The following is a 21,318-nucleotide window of genomic DNA, read 5'->3' on the forward strand; positions in this document are numbered from 1 at the left end:
ACTGCAGCACACACACACTGTGACAGGATCCATGTAAGGATGCATTACTGCAGCACACTGTGACAGGATCCATGTAAGGATGCATAACTGCAGCACACACTGTGACAGGATCCATGTAAGGATGCATAACTGCAGCACACACTGTGACAGGATCCATGTAAGGATGCATTACTGCGGCACACACTGTGACAGGATCCATGTAAGGATGCATTACTGCAGCACACACACTGTGACAGGATCCATGTAAGGATGCATTACTGCAGCACACACTGTGACAGGATCCATGTGAGGATGCATTACTGCAGCACACAGTGTGACAGGATCTATGTAAGGAAGCATTACTGCAGCACACAGTGTGACAGGATCCATGTAAGGATGCATTACTGCAGCACACACACTGTGACAGGATCCATGTAAGGATGCATTACTGCGGCACACACTGTGACAGGATCCATGTAAGGATGCATTACTGCAGCACACACACTGTGACAGGATCCATGTAAGGATGCATTACTGCAGCACACACACTGTGACAGGATCCATGTAAGGATGCATTACTGCAGCACACACTGTGACAGGATCCATGTAAGGATGCATTACTGCAGCACACAGTGTGACAGGATCTATGTAAGGAAGCATTACTGCAGCACACAGTGTGACAGGATCCATGTAAGGATGCATTACTGCAGCACACACACTGTGACAGGATCCATGTAAGGATGCATTACTGCAGCACACACTGTGACGGGATCAATGAAAGGATGCATTACTGCAGCACACACTGTGACAGGATCCATGTAAGGATGCATTACTGCAGCACACACACTGTGACAGGATCCATGTAAGGATGCATTACTGCAGCACACACTGTGACAGGATCCATGTAAGGATGCATTACTGCAGCACACAGTGTGACAGGATCTATGTAAGGAAGCATTACTGCAGCACACAGTGTGACAGGATCCATGTAAGGATGCATTACTGCAGCACACACACTGTGACAGGATCCATGTAAGGATGCATTACTGCAGCACACACTGTGACGGGATCAATGAAAGGATGCATTACTGCAGCACACAGTGTGACAGGATCCATGTAAGGATGCATTACTGCAGCACACACACACTGTGACATGATCCATGTAAGGATGCAGTACTGCAGCACACACACTGTGACAGAATCCATGTAAGGATGCATAACTGCAGCACACACTGTGACAGGATCCATGTAAGGATGCATTACTGCAGCACACAGTGTGACAGGATCCATGTAAGGATGCATTACTGCAGCACACACACACTGTGACAGGATCCATGTAAGGATGCATTACTGCAGCACACAGTGTGACAGGATCCATGTAAGGATGCATTACTGCAGCACACACACACTGTGACAGGAACCATGTAAGGATGCATTACTGCAGCACACACACTGTGACAGGATCCATATAAGGATGCATTACTGCAGCACACACTGTGACATGATCCATGTAAGGATGCATTACTGCAGCACACACAGTGACAGGATCCATGTAAGGATGCATTACTGCAGCACACACACTGGGACAGGATCTATGTAAGGATGCATTACTGCAGCACACACTGTGACAGGATCCATGTAAGGATGCATTACTGCAGCACACACTGTGACAGGATCCATGTAAGGATGCATTACTGCAGCACACACACTGTGACATTATCCATGTAAGGATTCATTACTGCAGCACACACACTGTGACAGGATCCATGTAAGGATGCATTACTGCAGCACACACACTGTGATAGGATCCATGTAAGGATACATTACTGCAGCACACACTGTGACAGGATCCATGTAAGGATGCATTACTGCAGCACACACACTGTGACAGGATCCATGTAAGGATACATTACTGCAGCACACACACTGGGACAGGATCTATGTAAGGACGCATTACCGCAGCACACACTGTGACAGGATCCATCAAAATCTTTTCTAATTACTTATTAATTTTAGGAGAATATATGTTTATATATGTATATATATATACATATATGTATATGTATATGTGTTTCTCTGTCCCAGGTTCCCGTAAAGTTATTAAGGATTACAACCTGCCCCGTCAGTGCATCATAAGCTTCTTCCACTCACACAAGTGCTTTGTGTTTGACCGGCCGGCCTCTAAGAGAAAGCTCCAGCGCCTGGAGGAACTGCCGGAGTCTGAGCTGGAGGAGGAGTTTGTGGAACAGACTCAGAGGTTCTGTACTTACGTGTTCGAGGATGGCCGAGTGAAAACGCTCGCAGGCGGACACCTGATCAGTGGGAAACGTGAGTGCAAAGAGGGAATGTACATTGTAGAAAACCATTCTCCTTTCTTCAATGAAGAATCCCTTGTTTAACCCTTTCCTGTTCCTGCGAGACATTGCAGTGTAAATGATAATTTCAGTATTAATGTTTTTTTTGAGAGTTAAATTAAAAAATGTCCAGTTTATCATCTTGAGCTTCTTCTGCCTATAGTCCACAGATTTCAACAATATTATGTTCTTGTAACACAACCTGTGAGCATGTGACTTACGTACATAAGGGACAAGGCTGAATATAAAGCTCTCAAGCTGACCCACTTTATACCTTCTCTAAAGTCCCTCAAGTTCACAATCTCCCCTCAATCCGTCCCCATATAGCACCTGTCACAAACAGCACACAGGTGAGCATGTGACTTAGATATACAACCAGGGTTAATACACACGGCTACTCTATCTAACTCGCCCTTCTCCTCCGCAAGGTACATTAGATGCGTTTATATTACTAGATTACAATCATGTCTATCCGTGGCCACCACCCAAGAAATATGCCAAATGTATAACTAATATATATCTACCAGGGTCTCAGGTCCATGTTTATTATAGAAAAAACTATGCAATTGACACACAAAAATCTGTTGTAGCAAAATGTATATAATCTCTATAAAATGTGCAACAGTTCATTCAGAGCCCAAAACATCGCTAATTAAAGATTTATTGTAATATATATTAAATAGACTGCTTAGGTTACAGAAAATATTATTACAAGAAGATACGTTTACAATAAATGCAGAACAGTTTCTAAAAATAAAATGATCAAAACAAGCAGAAATTCCTTTACAATACGTAACCGTCTCATAGGTCCTATCTCAGAGAGGTCACTGGCGTAGGAAAAATCAAAACTCACGTGTCTCATCCAAAAACACACCTCTTTTGACTTTCTGATTTTCTATTCAAACATGTGAAAAAGGTGAATAGCTGAAGAAGCGCCTCAAAGAAATTCACTTGTGCTCACCACTTAAATTAAACTTAACATTGAATTATATTAAGTTAAAACATAGATCACCAAAACAAATAGCTAAAAATCCCACTGGACATGTGGGGAGGGGGAGGGTGTAGTATACAGTGAGCATGATCCCTCAATAGGGATAGGGTTAATATATTGTGTATACAGTATGTAGGATATGAATGAAGCCAGATAGCTGAACTCGTCCCCTTTTGAAAGCAAACCAAGTCCTTTTATATTTTCTTATCTTTATTGGTGAAGTCAATAAAATACAAGGTGCTTGTAGATGGTATTGTGTGGTGAAGGAGTGCTTCTCTAGGTGTAGGTGCTTTGGTCTGGGGGGAAGGTCAAAATGGATTGCCTTGCAAGGGAGTGGAGGGAAGAAAGGTATACCCACTCATGCTGCAAGTAGAGTAAGGAAGTGTGGTATTCCTGTGAGACAGGAACAGTCTCAGGACCAAACTAACTAGGAGCAAAGACAGGGGAGTTGTGTTGACCCAACCTCAGCTAGGAGGATTGGGAGTTTGCCAGGGCAGCCAAGTACTGTGTCAATAATGTAGCAGTTTCCAGCTTCACTGGGAGTTACAGAGCAAGGAAAACATGCAACTAAAATTAAGGAGAGCTGGCAGTCAGACAGCTGCAAGGGGGAACAGAAAAAGAAACAATCCTGTTCCAGGACAGTTAATGTGGCTCGTGCTGCAAACACCATGGAAGGTATAGTCACTGTGGCTTTCCTAGTGCATAAGGATGATGCCAAGGGGTTAATGGCAGCTAGTAACTGCTGCCTGCAGTAAGTGCTAGTCTGCTCTGACTCCTCACTGACATTCCCTAGAGAAGGCACATTAACCAATGAAGCGTCAAATCAGGGTCATGTGACGTCACTTCTCCATGGTAAAGACGTAATTTGACACCGCGTTGCCATGGAGACGCGTGGACTGAAGCTGGTAAGTACATTTACAGAGGCCTCGCGCTCTCAGCGCAGGGCCTCTGTAACCGCTGCGGCCCTCCGCTTGCACCCCCAGTTTGCGCACCGCTGATATTTATTTATTTATAAAATATTTTACCAGGAAGTAATACATTGAGAGTTACCTCTCATTTTCCAGTATGTCCTGGGCACAGAGTTAAGACAAATAATACATGGTTACAAATACAGTTACATAAATGAACAGGGTTATACATTATATACAAGACATTGCATGCACAGTTAAAGAAAATATATATATTATGAGCGTATGAAACAGTTACAGACCAGATTAAAATGCGAGACAGCCTTAGATTTGAAAGAACTTAGACTGGTGGTGGCTGTGAGAGTCTCTGGTAGGTTGTTCCAGTTTTGGGGTGCACGTTAAGAGAAGGAGGAGCAGACGGATACTTTGCTGAGCCTTGGGACCATGAACAGTCTTTTGGAGTCAGATCTCAGATGATAAGTGCTGCGTGTGGTAGGGGTGAGGAGCTTGTTCAGGTAGCTGGGTAGCTTGCCCAGATAAACATGATATACATGTTTAGCTTTGGTTGAAACACCAAGAGGTACCAGAATTGGAGCTATGATGGTGATAATAGAACATTAGTGGCAATTTGTAACTACTGTTCTGTTTAGTAATTTGTAGTCATTGATGGTTCTTGTTTCATAATGTTTTAATCAGTGAAGTGAAGACCTCATTGGTACGAATTGGGCTCCGGGTTTTAAGTTTATATATCTATCTACTCTGCTTCTACGTAGAGTAGTTTTTGTCAGTATCTCCTCCCCTCATTGTGCCCTTCAAATGATAGATGCCCATAAACGAGAGCGTGCTGATATCACCATTATGATATTTATTGACATGTTCTAGAACTCTTCCCCGTAGTTCCTTTGTTGTTTTACTAAAATCTCCTGTAATGTGTTGCCTGGCAGATCAGGACAGTGTCACTTATTCCTTATCATGTGGTAGGTGGATAAGATTAATATTGTATAGCTCACAGTATACATATATTTGTAATGTCGTGGAATTGAAATGTAAAAATAAATACAAAATATTCCCAACCAGACTTTCCCAAATAATAAGGATGTCATCTATGAAACGGCCATAGTATACCAGGCCCACCCCCAGTGGGTTACTAGTCCAGACCTGGCTCTCCTCCCATTAAATCATTAATAGATTAGTATAGCTGGTGACGAACCTGGCACCCATGGCCGTTCGACAGATCTGTAAATAAAACTGTTGATCAAATAAAAAATGATTATGTGTTCATATAAACCGATCGCAGATATGATAAATTGCTGATGAAAAAGACATGGCAAACTCCTTGTTCAAAAGGCGTTTGCGAAATACAAAACCCTTAACATGTGCAATACACGTGTAAAGCGACTGAACGTCGCCCGTGGCCCAGAGATAGGTCCTCTTACACGCTATCCCTGATATGGAGCTGATAACGTGCCGGGTAACTGTAGTATGGGATCTCAGAGAGCAATGCTTTATGACGGAAGATAACTACTGTATCAACATACTGGGATAGGTTGGAGCTCATCGACCCATCCTGGGGATGATGGGTCTGCCTGACGGGTTTGTCAAATACTTACGGATGTTCCGTGAACGATAAAAAATCAGTAATGATTTGAGATGGCCCCATGAGAAATAAATCAAGGAGTATTTGAAACTCTTTATTGGGATTCTTAGAGGGTTTAGTGTAGGATATCAGCAATGTATTTGCTTCCCCCATACACATACACCTGTCCTGGACTATAATACCCCCTCCCATACCAGCGTGTTTAATGATAAAGGTGTCTATTTTTTTTTATTCATTAAGTGCCGCCTTTTAATCCCGAGATAAATTGTTCATTAATATATGTCTTTCCCTTACATAGTTTTTGAAATTCCTTGAAATCTAATATGTACAATGTCCTGTATCTACAAAACTGCCCATGGGGAAAAACAAGATTTAGGTCTGAAGGGAGAGGGAATAATTTGACAACCCACTAAATGAAGCGCCTATAGAATCATACGTGTTATCAGAAAAACTGTCAGTTAAAGGCAAATGGAAATGACCGACCAAACACGGCAAGATCAATTGGATCCAGCGGATCTGCAAATTCCCTCAAAAGTGAGGTTAAATTATCCCGTGGGCAGAACAAGAGTTATTTTGGTTCCTCCTTCAAAAATAATAATAACAATAATAAAAAATAATGATCATGGCTCAGATCTCTAGTGTATGTGACAATCTTTTAGGCTTCGGTGCCAGATTTCTGCTAATAGGTCATTGATTATCATGATCTTGATTGGGAACAGATCTGGTGTTGTCCCTTTCTGTATCAAGGCAAGAAATCGATTTCTGATGTAAAGTTGGGAGTATTGAAATCCAAAATCAGAGACGTTTAAAAACTCTGAGGGTTCACCGGTCTATTAATATTGCTATTCATACTGTACCCATAAAACCCCTGAGGTCTAGAGTACCTACAGTACCCTGTCCTTAGTGGTATTAGGGAAATGGGGATTTCTGGAGATTCCAGGTGTTTATCGTGTTGTACAAATAATCATCCTTATCTCTTTCTATCTGGTTATTTTGTTCCGTAACTAATTATTCCTCATAGTCACATACTTCTTTATTAGTGATGTCATCAAGCTGTATATAACATCAGTATCTTTGTATGTTCTTTAAATATTCCTGAACAGTGTATGTGTGTGTGTGTGTGTGTGTGTGTGTGTGTGTGTGTATTTGTGTGTGTGTATTTGTGTGTGTGTATTTGTGTGTGTGTGTGTGTGTGTATATCATTGTGTTTTTACTCACTATTAGGGATATTAATGTATCCCACATAGAAGTGCTATTATTTAATATATGTGCTCCCTTCTGTTCGCACTGTTCGTATATCCCAGTTCTGGGGCATCTCGCAGTCACATACGTGGAGGCGATTCGGAGCGGCTCCGTTCCCTGCATGGAGAACGCGGTGTTGGCATTGGCAGAGATTGAGTATGCCGGAGCCGTGGAGGACGCATTGTTCAAATATGAGGCTGAGATGGGCCAACGAGTGACCAAATTCCCCACAGAGACACAGGAAGAGTTCCTGTATCTGCACAGGGAGTGGGAGGAGGCGGCACTGAAAGTATTTTTTGGACGTTCCTTCAAGGATGAAAATCAAAAGTACCAGCATCAGCTTAAGGTGAGTAACTGAACATCAGCTCTGAAAACTGCTGATCCCCCAAGTGCTCCCCCCACATAACCCTTCTCATAGCAATGAGACTGAGGTAGGACCTGCCCAGAGTACATAGTTACATAGTTACATAGTTACATAGTAGATGAGGTTGAAAAAAGACATACATCAAGTTCAACCTATGTTAAATTTAGACAACAAATATTTTATCCTATATCTATATTTAATTATTGATCCAGAGGACGGCAAACAAAAAACCCCAGAGTCATATCATCCAATGATATCTCATAAGGGGAAAAATAAATTCCTTCCTGACTCCAAGAATTGGCAATCTGATTAATCCCCGGATCAACATTCTTCCCATGTATACTTATTTGGTATATCCCTGTATACCTTTCCCTTCTAAAAAAAGATGTCCAACCTTTTTTTGGACAAATCTATTGTATCTGCCATCACAGTCTCCATGGGTAATGAATACCACATTGTAACTGCCCTTACTGTAAAGAACCCTTTCCTTTGTTGCTGGTGAAATTTCCTTTCCTCCAACCTAAAGGGATGCCCCCGAGTTACAGCCCTTGGGATGAAAAGTTATTTTGAAAGCTCCTTGTACTGTCCCCGAATATATTTGTCTATAGTTATCATATCCCCTCTTAGACACCTCTTTTCTAATGTAAATAAATCTAATTTAGCTAGCCTCTCCTCGTAAATTAGATTGTCCATCCTCTTTATTAATTTGGTGGCTCTTCTCTGCACTCTCTCTAGTTCCATAATTTATTTTCAAGGAGTGGTGCCCAAAATTTTACTCCATATTCATGGTGTGGTCTTACTAATGCTTTGTAAAGGGGCATAATAATGTTTACTTCCCCTCCATCCATTGCCCGTTTGATGCAAGATAAGATCTTGTTTGCCTTTGCAGCTACTGCATGACATTGGGCACTATTGCTAAGCCTGCTGTCTACAAGCACTCCTAAATCCTTATCCATCAAGGATTCCCCCAATTTATCTCCATTTAATTTGTAAGTTGCCTGTTTATTTTTGCTTCCCAAATGTATAACCGTACATTTATCTGTATTAAACCCGATCTGCTATTTACCTACCCATGTTTCCAGTCTGTCAAAGTCTTTCTGGAGAGAAATTATATCCTGCTCTGATTCTACTACCTTACACAATTTAGTATCATCAGCAAAGATGGAGACTTGGCTCTCGATGCCAACATCAAGGTCATTAATAAACAAGTTAAAAAGCAGGGGTCCCAGTACCGATCCCTGAGGTACTCCACTCACGACTTTTGCCCAACCTGAAAAAGCTCCATTTATGACCACCCTCTGTTGTCTGTCCTTTAACCAGTTTTCAATCCAGGTGCATATATTATTACTGAGTCCAATTTTCTTTATTTTGTACACCAACCTCTTGAGTGAAACCGTATCAAAAGCCTTTGCAAAATCTAAGTAGACCACATCAACTGCATTACCCTGGTCTAAATTCCTACTTACCACCTCAAAGAAACAAATAAGGTTAGTTTGGCATGATCTATCCTTCATAAATCCATGCTGACTATTACTGAATTTTGTTTTCCATTACAGTAGGTATTCCTGAATATTATCCCGTATTAAACCTTCAAGTAGTTTCCCCACTATTGAAGTCAGGCTTACAGGTCTGTAATTCTCCAGTTATGATCTAACTCCCTTTTTAAATATAGGCACCACATCTGCTTTACGCCAATCTTGTGGTACTGCGTCTGTGGAAATGGAGTCCTTGAATATTAAATATAATGGTTTGACTATTATTGAACTTAACTCCTTGAGAACTCTTGGATGTATGCCATCGGGGCCAGGTGCCTTATTTACTTTAATTTTTTTCAAGTCGCTTATGAACTTCTTCCTCAGTAAACCAATTGTTCATTAATATGGATGTTGTGGCTTCCACCTTTGGCACTACTAATGAACTTGAATCTTACCTGGTAAACAGAGGCAACAAATTTGTTTAATACCTCAGCTTTTTCCTTATCTCCAATTATCTGCATACCAATCTCACACTTAAAGGATCCTATATTTTATTTTCACATTGTGTTGTTATTAAGGTACTTAAAGAACATTTTAGGGTTGCTCTTACTTTCTATTGCAATCCTTTTTTCATTATCGATTTTTGCTCATTTGATTGCCCTTTTGAAATTTTTGTTACATTCCTTATAATTCTGATACGATGTCTCCGTCCCTTCTGACTTAAAGAATCTAAACGCCTTCCTCTCTTGTCCATTTCCTCCCCTACCTGTTTATTTAGCCACATTGATTTTGACATATTTCTTTTATACTTATAACCCAAGGGTATACACTGATGAGTGTGCTTCTCTAACAAGGTTTTAAAGACTGCCTATTTATCTTCTACATTTTTCCCTGCAAAAACATCATCCCAGTGTATTACTTGTAGATTAGTCCTCAGTTTATTAAAATCTGCCATTCTAAAGTTTAAAGTCTTTGTTGAATCCAAATAATCTGTTTGTTGATACTTTATTTCAAATGAGACCATGTTATGATCACTGTTACCCAAATGTTCCAGGACTTGAAAATTTGCGATTACTTCTTAATTGGTTGATATTACCAAATCCAGTATTGCCCCTCTCCTGGTTGGTTCCTCAATAATTTGGGTCATATAATTGTCTTTAAGCACCCCCAAAAACCTTTTTCCTTTTTCTGTAATGCTAACCTCATTGCCCCAGTCTATGTCTGGATAATTAAAATCATCCATTATGCAAACATGACCCAGTTTTGATGACTTCTCCATTTGCAAAAGTATTTTAGCTTCCTCAATCTCACAGATATTTGGTGGTTTATAGCATATTCCCACAAACATTTTCTTTATACTTTTTCCTCCACTGCTAATTTCTATCCACAAGGTCTCTACATTTTCATCATTCCCTTCATAAACATCGTCCCTTACAATAGGTTTTAAATCCAGTTTAACATATAAACATATTCCACCTCCCCTTCTATTTGCTCGATCCTTCAGAAAAAGGGATTAACCCTCTAAATGAACTGTCCAGTCATGAGTTTCATCCCACCATGTCTCAGTAATGCCTATGATATCATACTGCTCCCTTGTAGCTATTAAGTCAAGCTCTCCCATTTTATCTGTCAGGCTTCTTGCATGAAGTAATAATACTGAGCTACGGTAAGATTTTCCCAGGGCAATAATACTGAGCTAAGACCCTCCCATAGAAATGATACTAAGCTAAGACATTCCTAGAGTAATAATACTGTGCTAAGACATTTCTATAGTAATAATACTAAGCTAAGACCTTCCCATAGAAATGATACTAAGCTAAGACATTCATAGAGTAATAATACTGTGCTAAGACATTTCTATAGTAATAATACTAAGCTAAGATCCTCCAATAGCAATGATACTGAACTAAGACCCTACTTTAGAACACTGAGCAAAGACTTTCTAATAGCAAGAATACTGACCTAACATAATCCCAGAGTAATAATACTGTGCTGAGCTTAGACCTTCCTATAGCAAACAGACAGATATATAAGACCTCCCCATAGCAACAATACTGAGCTAAGACGTTCCCATAGCAATAATACTGAGATATGATCTTGCCAGAGCAATAATACTGAGCTATGACCTACCCATAGCAATGATACTGAGCTAATAACTTCCCACAGCAATGATACTGAGAAGAGACCTTACTATAGCAATAATACTGGGATAAGACCTTCCTATAGCAATATATTGAGCTTAGACCTTCCTATAGGAACAATACTGAGTTAATACACACACGTAAAAGTATGTATGTGTGTCTTTATATAGCGCCAACAGTGTATTACGCGCTTCACAAAGACAATACAGTACAGGGAATCATACAGTAATAATACAATAAGCGCAGCAAAATCAGACACTAGGAAAGGAAATCCCTTCCCCGGAGAGCTTACAATCTACGTGTTATGTTGGGAGAGTTACAGAGACAGCGGGCGAGGGAATAAGGGCAGTAGATGGCAGTGCTTGGCCGCACTGGTGGGTAGGAGCGACTGTGGGTGTGGGACAGAAGCCATGAGTCCGGGCTGTTGGGATTCTTCTTTTGTGATGTGAGTTTTAAGGTTGGTCGGTATTAAATTAGATAGGTTAGGAGACTTCCGGTGACGTCAAGGGGGAATGGAAGCTTGACCGACGAGCTCCCGAGCCCCTCCAACAGCATAACCAAATAAGTATAGCAAACGCAGCAAAACTGAAAAAAAACCCACCGGAATTAAATAAATAAAGTACCAGGGACGGAGCGAGGCGATTTGCGGAGTTCGGACGTGCCTGCCTGAGGTCTCGGTGAGCGGGTGTTGGCGCTTGGGGGGGGGCTCTTGTGAGCCGCTGCCCCTGCTGCAGATCTTCCCTCTCCTCCGCCCGCGTGACTCGATCCCAGCTGCGGGACCGGAGGAGAGAGGTGGCGCGGCCCCAGGTCCCCCGTGTAATAAAGTATAAACGGACGGAGGGACGTTGGCGAACGGGGACAGAGACGGGCACCCCCCCCCCCCCCTGTGGGATTAGAAAGGCGCATGCTGCAGCCTCCCGGCCGGGAAGGAAAAAGCTGGCCGCGCCGCTTTGAAGGGAGACCCGCTCCCCCCCCCTGAATAAAAATAAGGTAATAACCTGACCAGGGGACCTGTCGAGAGGGGAGAAAGCCAGGAAGGCAACCCCTTAATCAAGGGAGACATAGGATCTGGCCACGTGGCAGGTGGTGAGGAGGAGGCCATCTTGAGGGGAATAACACAAAGGTGTCCTGAGAGCGGACGCCCTGCCTGTTGGGGATCCTGATTTTACTGACAGAGCAGCTAAGTTATATATCCCTACGCTCCCCCAGCAGTCTGGTCTGAACTAAATAAATAACTAGCGGCCTAAAAATAGTGCCAAGTGGGGCAAAAAAAAAAATCAATAAAAACTAACCGGAGCGGACGCAACTCCCAGGGGATGAGTGGAAGGCTGAAGGGACCCGCGCAAACAAGTTTAAAAAGCTTCTTTATGCCGTCGCACAAAGCCCCAGCTACAGACAGCTCGGCCCAAGAGGGCGGCCGGACCCCATCTATGGAAATGCCCGACAACATGCCTGAGCAGGGGAGAACAACTAGAGGTAACCAGAAATTACCTAGAAGCTTTATTCCTGAGAATGAGAAAGGGATTCCAGGAAGATCTTAATAAAGCCGTCAACTCGCTCAGAACTGATATGAATGCCCTATCAGAGAGAACTGACACCCTACAAAAAAAAGTGGAAGATACAGAACATGCCTATTCCCAAGCAGAGGACGAAATCAACAGTATAAATTACGAAATTCGCGCCCTCAAGGAGAAAGCGGAGGAACAGGAAAATAGAGACCGACGCCAGAACCTCCGCGTGAGATACATCCCAGAGGAGATAGAGGCTACCCACTTACAACCGTACCTGAAAGACCTGTTTATTTCCCTGGTCCCTGAGCTACAACAGGAACAAATGGAGCTGGATAGAGCGCACAGGACATTGGGCCCGAAGTCACAAGACCCTAAAAGAGCCAGAGACGTCATCATACGTTTCCATTCCTATACAACCAAGGAAAAGGTGCTCACAGCCAGCAGGGAAAAAGGTGAGGTTCAATTCCGTAATACCCACCTGGAAATCTACAGTGACTTATCTAAAGAAACGGTAGACAGGAGAAGAGAAATGCGGCCCCTTGTACAAAAATTAAGGGATCACAAAGTGAGATATAGATGGGGATTCCCCTTTAAATTGATGGTGCAAGCTGGAGGGAAGATGCACACGGTGTCCTACATGGAAGATGTCCCCAGATTCCTAAGGGCCCTGGGTCTCCAACATACAGACGAAGACGCGACATCTGAGAGAGCAGAAGAAGAGCAGCCCAGACAAGGAACGGCGAAAACACCAAGGGCATCCCAACGCCTGGCGTCGCAAAAGAACCAGACGCGTGACGAGTAAAGAAGAACAGCTGACGCAGGAGAAGTAATACCAAAAGAAAATAGCAGAGAGACGTTCGCTATCGCCCCCTTGTGCCTCTCTCCCCCCTCCCTCCCCCCTCGCCTTGTCCCCCTCCCTCCCCCACCTCACCTTCCCCCTCCCTCCCGCGCCCCCCCCCCCGCCTCGCCCCCATACCCCCCTCACCTCCCCTTCCCTCCCACCGCCCTCCCCCCCACCTCCCTTCCTGCCCCCTCTCCCCTCCCCCCTCCTCCCCTCCCTCCTTGTTCCCCCCCTCCCGGCCCCTTTGCTCCCCCTCCCCCCTTCTGTTCCCCCTCCTCCCACTCGCAAGTTCCCCGAAGAGTGGGTCTCAGCCCCAGACGCAGGTCGTGGGTTGGGGGGTGGATTTTGGAGGGGGGTTGGGGGCGAGGACCAGCAGAGGTCTCTACCTGAACGAGACCGGACTCAAACCAAAGATGTGAAAAGTATCATCCCTAGAACGATGCCATTGGGATGCACTGATATACTGTGTGTAGTCTACAATCACTGGGAATGTTGAAGTTCTGATAGATGCTGCCTAGAATTAAGCATCTGGCTCCACCTTGTGGTGAAAGCTAGAAATGTCAGTAAGGAAGCTAGGGTGGTTATCTCAAACCTAGAGTAATGGGAAAGACTAGAAACTGTTCAGTAGGTTAAACAATGTTAAGCTTTCAATACCCCCTACGGGTGACAACTGGTTATATAAAGTGTTAAACCGTTGATTTTCAGGGCCATGCATGGTTTCGATTGATCTCTGAATACCCTGGAGGGGATTCGGGACCTCCTTCGCGGATTCCGGAACCAGACTCATCGAGAAGTCTCCAGAGGGCAATATGCCCGTCCCCCTCACCCTTAGAGTGGTGGGGGTTACTATGTTAGGGCGTTGTTATCGCCCACTTTCTCTTTTCTTTTTCCTCTCTCTTGCCCCTCTATCTCCCCCTTCCCAGGTGCCCAATCAACCCGTCTCCAAACCAACCCTTCCCAGCACAGAACACACAGAGACTAGAAGACTCAGAACTGCCGACGCCAAAGAGACACACGGACTTCACCTAGACATGCACACAAAGGAAGAAGGTAGGATGCTCCTCCACCCTGGGAAAGTGGAGGGATCTCAAGTCCCTACCCAACTAGAAAAGGGAAAATGGTTAGTAAAACACCCCTAAAGATAGTGTCCCTTAATGTAAAGGGGCTAAATTCAGTAATTAAGAGAAGACTGGCCCTACAGGAACTTAAAAAAACAAAAGGAGATATACTATTCCTACAGGAAACCCATTTTAATACTACATCTCCCCCAAACACCTTCAAAAAAGACTATCCCCAAGTATACTACGCGTCATGTACAACAAAAAAACGAGGGGTGGCTATATTATTTAAACATAACACACCATTCACCCTAAAAAAAGCGGTATCCGACCCAGAAGGCAGATATTTAATTCTTTATGGTTCACTCACTGAGGTAGAAATAGTTTTAGTGAACGTATACTCCCCAAATGATGGGCAAGCAAAATTTTTAAGGGACTTATGTGATAATATATCTCCTCAGCCAAGAACCACACTACTGATAGGAGGAGATATGAATATGATAGTCACCCCAGAACTAGACAGATCAAGTGTGCAAGGAACGTCTCACCCACGCTCCACTGAAAAAAATGCGAAAGACTTTAGAAACATCTTAAAAGAATACTCGCTTATAGATATTTGGAGGGCGCAACACCAGGGCCAGAGGGACTACACGTTCTACTCACCCCCGCACCAGACCTATTCAAGGATTGATTATTTTCTGGGAACCAAAGATGTTCTCCAGGCATCCTCCCAGTCAGACATAGGGTCAATATCATGGTTGGATCACGCTCCAGTCTCACTAGTACTCTCTCTCCCCTTCAGTAAAAGCACTCAATATAATTGGAAATTAAATGATTCTCTGCTGAACCAAATAGATATAGAAATAGACATTAAACAAAAACTCAGAGAATACTTTACGCTGAATAAGGGCTCCGTAGAGTCACCAGCAATGTTATGGGAAGCTCATAAGGCTATAATAAGAGGGACTATTATTTCCATAGCATCGTATAAGAAAAAAGCTAAGCAAAAATTATATAATGAATTAACGGAAAAAGTGCAGCTTTTGGAACAAAAACACAAAAGCAACCCCTCAAAAAAATTATTCAAAGTACTTGATAAAACTAGATCTGAATTGAAGCAGACACAACTAGATGAAGTGGAGAGGGCGTTAAGGTGGACCAAGCAAAAATATTATGATAAAGGTAATAAAGCCGATCGACTATTGGCGTCCAAACTTAGAGGACTGAGAACCAAAACACAAATCTCAGCTATTCAAACTAGGTTAGGAACAAAAAAACATACAACGAGACGCAAATAGCAAAAGAATTCTCGGATTTCTACCTTAAATTATACAATTTAAACTTCCCCAAGAATAGACTATCGGGATCGGAGGCTATCTCTGAATACCTGGGGAAGTGTAAACTTCCAGGACTTACAGAAGAAAATCATTTAGAACTAAATAAGGATATAACACAGGAAGAACTTCTAGAAGCCATAGCTCAATTAAAAGCTAGCAAAATGCCAGGCCCGGATGGCTTCTCAAACCAGTATTACAAAAAATTTAAGAAGATACTAGCCCCATATATGCTGGATATGTTTAATTCGTTCCAAGGGGGAGCAGATATTCCGACAACAATGTCCAAAGCAAATCTAGCAATCATACACAAGGAAGGGAGAGACCCATTACAATGCGGTAACTATCGCCCCATAGCCCTCCTTAATTCGGATCTAAAACTCTTCAGCAAAATCTTGGCAAACCGACTCACACCAATATTGCCCAGCCTAATTCATATAGATCAAGTCGGGTTTGTCTCGGGAAGACAGGCCTCTGATAATACCAGAAAAATTATCAACCTTATTGACCATGTGCACCTCTCAAATACGAAGGCTATCCTGTTGAGTCTAGATGCAGAAAAAGCATTTGACAGGATACGGTGGGATTTCTTAGATCAAACTTTGATTAAATTCGGATTTAGGGGCCAATACTTAGAGGGGATCAGAGCCCTATACAAAACTCCCACAGCAGTCGTGAAACTTCCAGGAGGAGACTCAAGCCCCATAAAAATTACTAATGGTACCCGACAAGGATGCCCCTTATCTCCGCTTCTATTCGCTCTCTCCATAGAACCCCTGGCAGCGACAATTAGGGACGAAAAGAATATCAAAGGTATCGATATTGGAGAGACAAATTACAAAATATCCCTGTTTGCCGACGACATTATTCTAACCCTGTCCAACCCTCAGACGTCCCTACCAAATTTACAATACCAATTAGACCAATTTAGTAAAATTTCGGGATTTAAAATTAACACGGACAAGTCGGAGGCTCTGAATATTCCATTAACAGCACCAGAAGTTAAGTTGTTACAGGCAAACTTCAATTATAAATGGAGCTCAATAAAAATAAAGTATCTGGGAATACAGATAACGAGCTCTTTTAAGACCCTATACCAACACAATTATCCCCCTCTCTTTGAAAAGATTAGAAAAGATCTTCAGAGCTGGAACGAATATCAGATCTCTTGGCAAGGAAGAATAGCCACAGTTAAAATGAATATCTTGCCAAGACTCCTATATTATTTCCAGACGCTACCAATAGACATTCCATTAGCAGAACTTAAAAATATCCAGAATAGAATTTTTCAATTCATCTGGAAAAATAAAAGACCAAGGGTTGCTAGAGCAATTTTGCTAGCCCCAAAAGATTGCGGAGGTCTGGGAGTCCCGGATATCACTAAATACTATCTGGCGGCCCAACTAAAACAAGTAATAATGTGGAACAATGATCCAACTACAAGCTGTTGGCTGGGGATTGAGTCTACCTATGCAGGACCCTCTTCTCTGCCGGCAACCCTTTGGACCGGGGGAGGGAGGGAGAGCCTAGCAGATAAATTAAAACTGGGAGCAATGAGGTGTACATGGAGGATATGGTCAAGAAATAAGGAGAAATATCACTTGGCAACATACCCCACTCTAATGACCCCCATATTTAGCAATCCCGAGTTTATCCCAGGCTGCCCCCCAAAGGGACTTAGTAAATATAAAGAGCTAGGGTTGGTAATGGCTGATGACTATGTATCCAAAAATAAGATTCTTGCACTCCCAGAGTTGGAGAAAAAGCATAAAATTACAAATTTACCGGTGTTTGGTTACTTACAAATTCGACATTACCTACAAACAGTTTCAAAAGACACAACGTTTGCTGCTATGACAAAATTTGAGAGACTATGCAGAAGAGGCTATTATTGCAAAGGTCTGATTTCTGAGGTATATCTGGGTCTGGCGTCAGCTGCGGCAAAATCTAAGCATAGCTACATGCTAAAATGGGCAGAGGACTTAAATCTAGACTTAGACAGAGATGACTGGGAGGATATCTGGGAAGCGGCCTCTAAAACATCAATCTGCACAACTATAAAAGAAAACATATACAAAATTATGTTTTATTGGTACCTAACCCCAAATAGGTTGAGCCAGATTTTCCCCGGGTCCTCAGATTTGTGTTGGAGAGGATGTGGGCAAAAAGGAGACATTGCTCATATCTGGTGGAATTGTCCAAAAATTCAGGGGTTCTGGATCATGATACAAACAATGATACGAGAGCTCCTGGGGTTAGAGATGAAGGTGGACCCACTGGTCCTGGTGTTGGCTAAACCAATAGAGGATCTACAACCCCAAGAGAACAAAATAATAAGCCACGTCCTCACTGCAGCTCGCTGCTCGGTAGCCGCGGCTTGGAAAAAAATAAATCCCCCCACCACGTAGCAGACAGTACTGAGACGTGTCAGGGAAATTAGATTAATGGAACTCCTCTCGGCGCAGCTGGGTCAAAGGGTTGATAAGTTCCATAAGGTGTGGTCAGTATGGCCAGACAATTAATAATAAAACATAGGGACCATACAAGACTGGAGTTAATAGGCCACCCTCCCCCCCCCACCCCCCCCTCTCATTCCCCCTCCCCACCCACTCCCCCTCCCTCTTCTTTCTTGCTTTTTTTCTCCTCTATCCTTGATTATCTATGAGAGAGATGACCGGAAGCGGCGGCTTCCTAAATAGGCTGTTAAAATTTCAAAAAAATAAAATATACAATGTTTTGTAGAATTCAATGGTTGTAAGATAGGTTATAAGATAAAGAAGACAATAAGAGTATTATTTATGTTGTAATATAATGTTTAATATTTATTCTTTTTGTACACTGTGAAGTTGTAACAGATGTATGTTGAAACTGTTATTTGATGTCATTCTCTCAACAACAAAAAAACAATAAAAATTTTGAAAAAAAAAAAAAAATTAGATAGGTTAGTGCCATTAGCAGGGGAAGAGGTGGCAGGGAGGGAAGAGGTGGCAGGGAGGGAAGAGGTGGCAGGGAGGCGGAGGGGGGGTGGGGGAGAGCAGGTGTGTATATGGCTGGGTCCAGGATTAGGAGAGATCCCCAGCAGCAAGGAGTAGATAGAGGGTGTGAATAGAGGGTTTGTTGGGGTGATTTTTTGAGGTGTGTAAATAGTGGTGGAGGGGAGGAGAGAGGAAGAGGTGTGGATAGGAGGGTAGTGGGAAAGTTGGAGAGAAGGGAAAACTTTACAAAGGAATTAGGAAACAGCAAAAAGGGAGGACAAAGTAAGAGGCAGGGAGAGAGGTAGAAGGAGAGAGGTCCCAGGTATTGGAGGGTAGGAAGAGTAGGAGTTGATAGATAAGGTGTATAACCCAGGCCTGGGAGGGCAGTGTAGCACTGAAGATTAAGCAGCAGCTTAGAAACTGAGTCGATAGATGTACAAGATGTGAGAGCGTTTAGAACGCCCAGATCTCAGTGGCAGGATGTTGTTGTGCAGATTCCAGTTCTTCTTATAGTATTCACCTCCAATTCTAACTCCAATATTAACTCCACAGAGACTTCATGTGTGACACTTGGCCTATACAGTACACACAGAGTAATGATACTGATTTAATACTTACATGTAAAAATATACTGAATTAAGAGACCTTCCCATAGCAATGGTACCAGGCTCAAACCTTTATAGAGCAATTATAAGGTTAGGTCATTAACACAGTAGAGATAATCTGAGTCATTCAAATAGAAATAACACTGCCCAGGCTCCTTCCCAGCACTGACACTGCCCTGAGTCCTTCTCAGCACTAACACTGCCCTGAGACCTTCTCACACTAACACTGCCCTGACTCCTTCTCAGCACTAACACTGCCCTGAGTCCTTCTCAGCACTAACACTGCCCTGAGTCCTTCTCAGCACTAACACTGCCCTGAGACCTTCTCACACTAACACTGCCCTGAGTCCTTCTCAGCACTAACACTGCCCTGGCTCCTTCTCAGCACTAACACTGCCCTGAGTCCTTCTCAGCACTAACACAGCCCTGAGTACTTCTCAGCACTAACACTGCCCTGAGTCCTTCTCAGCACGAACACTGCCCTGAGACCTTCTCAGCACTAACACTACCCTGAGTCCTTCTCAGCACCGACACTGCCCTGAGTCCTTCTCAGCACTAACACTGCCCTGAGTCCTTCTCAGCACTAACACTGCCCTGAGTCCTTCTCAGCACTAACACTGCCCTGAGTCCTTCTCAGCACTAACACAGCCCTGAGTCCTTCTCAGCACTAACACTGCCCGGGGTCCTTCTCAGCACTAACACTGCCCTGAGACCTTCTCAGCACTAACACTACCCTGAGTCCTTCACAGCACCGACACTGCCCTGAGTCCTTCTCAGCACTAACATTGCCCTGAGTCCTTCTCAGCACCGACACTGCCCTGAGTCCTTCTCAGCACCGACACTGCCCTGATTTCTTCTCAGCCCTAACATTGCCCCGAGTCCTTCTCAGCACCGACACTGCTCTGTGTCCTTCTCAACACTGACACTGCCCTGAGTTCTTCTCAGCACTAACACAGCCCTGACTCCTTCTCAGCACTAACACTGCCCTGAGTCCTTCTCAGCACTAACACTGCCCTGAGTCCTTCTCAGCACCAACATTGCCCTGAGTCCTTCTCAGCACCGACACTGCCCTGAGTCCTTCTCAACACCGACACAGCCCTGAGTTCTTCTCAGCCCTAACATTGCCCCGAGTCCTTCTCAGCACCGACACTGCTCTGTGTCCTTCTCAACACTGACACTGCCCTGAGTTCTTCTCAGCACTAACACAGCCCTGACTCCTTCTCAGCACTAACACTGCCCTGAGTCCTTCTCAGCACAAACACTGCTCTGTGTCCTTCTCAACACCGACACTGTCCTGAGTCCTTCTCAGCACCAACATTGCCCTGAGTCATTCTCAGCACCGACACTGCCCTGAGTCCTTCTCAACACAAACACTGCCCTGAGTCCTACTCAGCACTAACACTGCCCTGAGTCCTTCTCAGCACTAACACTGCCCAGGGTCCTTCTCAGCACTAACACTGCCCTGAGTCCTTCTCAGCACTAACATTGCCCTGAGTCCTTCTCAGCACTAACACTGCCCTGAGTAATTCTCAGCACTAACACTGCCCTGTGTCCTTCTCAGCACTAACACTGCCCTGAGTCCTTCTCAGCACTAACACTGCCCTGAGACCTTCTCAGCACTGCGTTGAGCTCCTCCTGTTATTTTAGTAATTACTTGAGTTTTCTATGTGAACAGAAACTTCTAGACCTGAAAATGAAGGACTTTTCCCAACGTAACGAGGAGGTGTCAGCGGATCTATGCAGAGCTCTGATCCAGGAGCTGAGCATCACTCTGGAGACAGGATTATCACAGGGGGAATATTCCAGACCTGGAGGACACAAACACTTCCTGGAGGAGAAACTCAATCTATTGGAGGCTTATAACACAAAGCCCAAGAAAGGGATAAAAGTGATATTTTATTTTATAATTTATGTTTTACCAGGAAGTAATACATTGAGAGTTA

At 43.5% G+C, this 21,318-nt stretch overlaps 2 protein-coding genes across 3 annotated transcripts in view; one reads left to right on the forward strand and one right to left on the reverse strand.

Moving 5' to 3' along the window:
- LOC142497992 (guanylate-binding protein 1-like) overlaps positions 1-21,318 on the reverse strand; it is an 851,842-nt gene that overhangs the window by 299,018 nt on the left and 531,506 nt on the right. The gene's annotated exons all lie outside the window — the stretch shown is intronic.
- LOC142497985 (guanylate-binding protein 1-like) overlaps positions 1-21,318 on the forward strand; it is a 53,169-nt gene that overhangs the window by 19,974 nt on the left and 11,877 nt on the right. Inside the window, exons 6-8 of one of the 2 annotated variants that reach the window (XM_075606484.1) lie at positions 2,065-2,307; positions 7,134-7,417; positions 21,051-21,263. In XM_075606484.1, coding sequence (XP_075462599.1) covers positions 2,065-2,307; positions 7,134-7,417; positions 21,051-21,263 — 740 coding nt within the window. The remainder of the gene's footprint in view (positions 1-2,064; positions 2,308-7,133; positions 7,418-21,050; positions 21,264-21,318) is intronic. The other variant, XM_075606485.1, reaches the window with a different exon arrangement.

This window comes from Ascaphus truei, chromosome 6, assembly GCF_040206685.1.
Source record: "Ascaphus truei isolate aAscTru1 chromosome 6, aAscTru1.hap1, whole genome shotgun sequence".
NCBI lineage: Eukaryota > Metazoa > Chordata > Amphibia > Anura > Ascaphidae > Ascaphus > Ascaphus truei.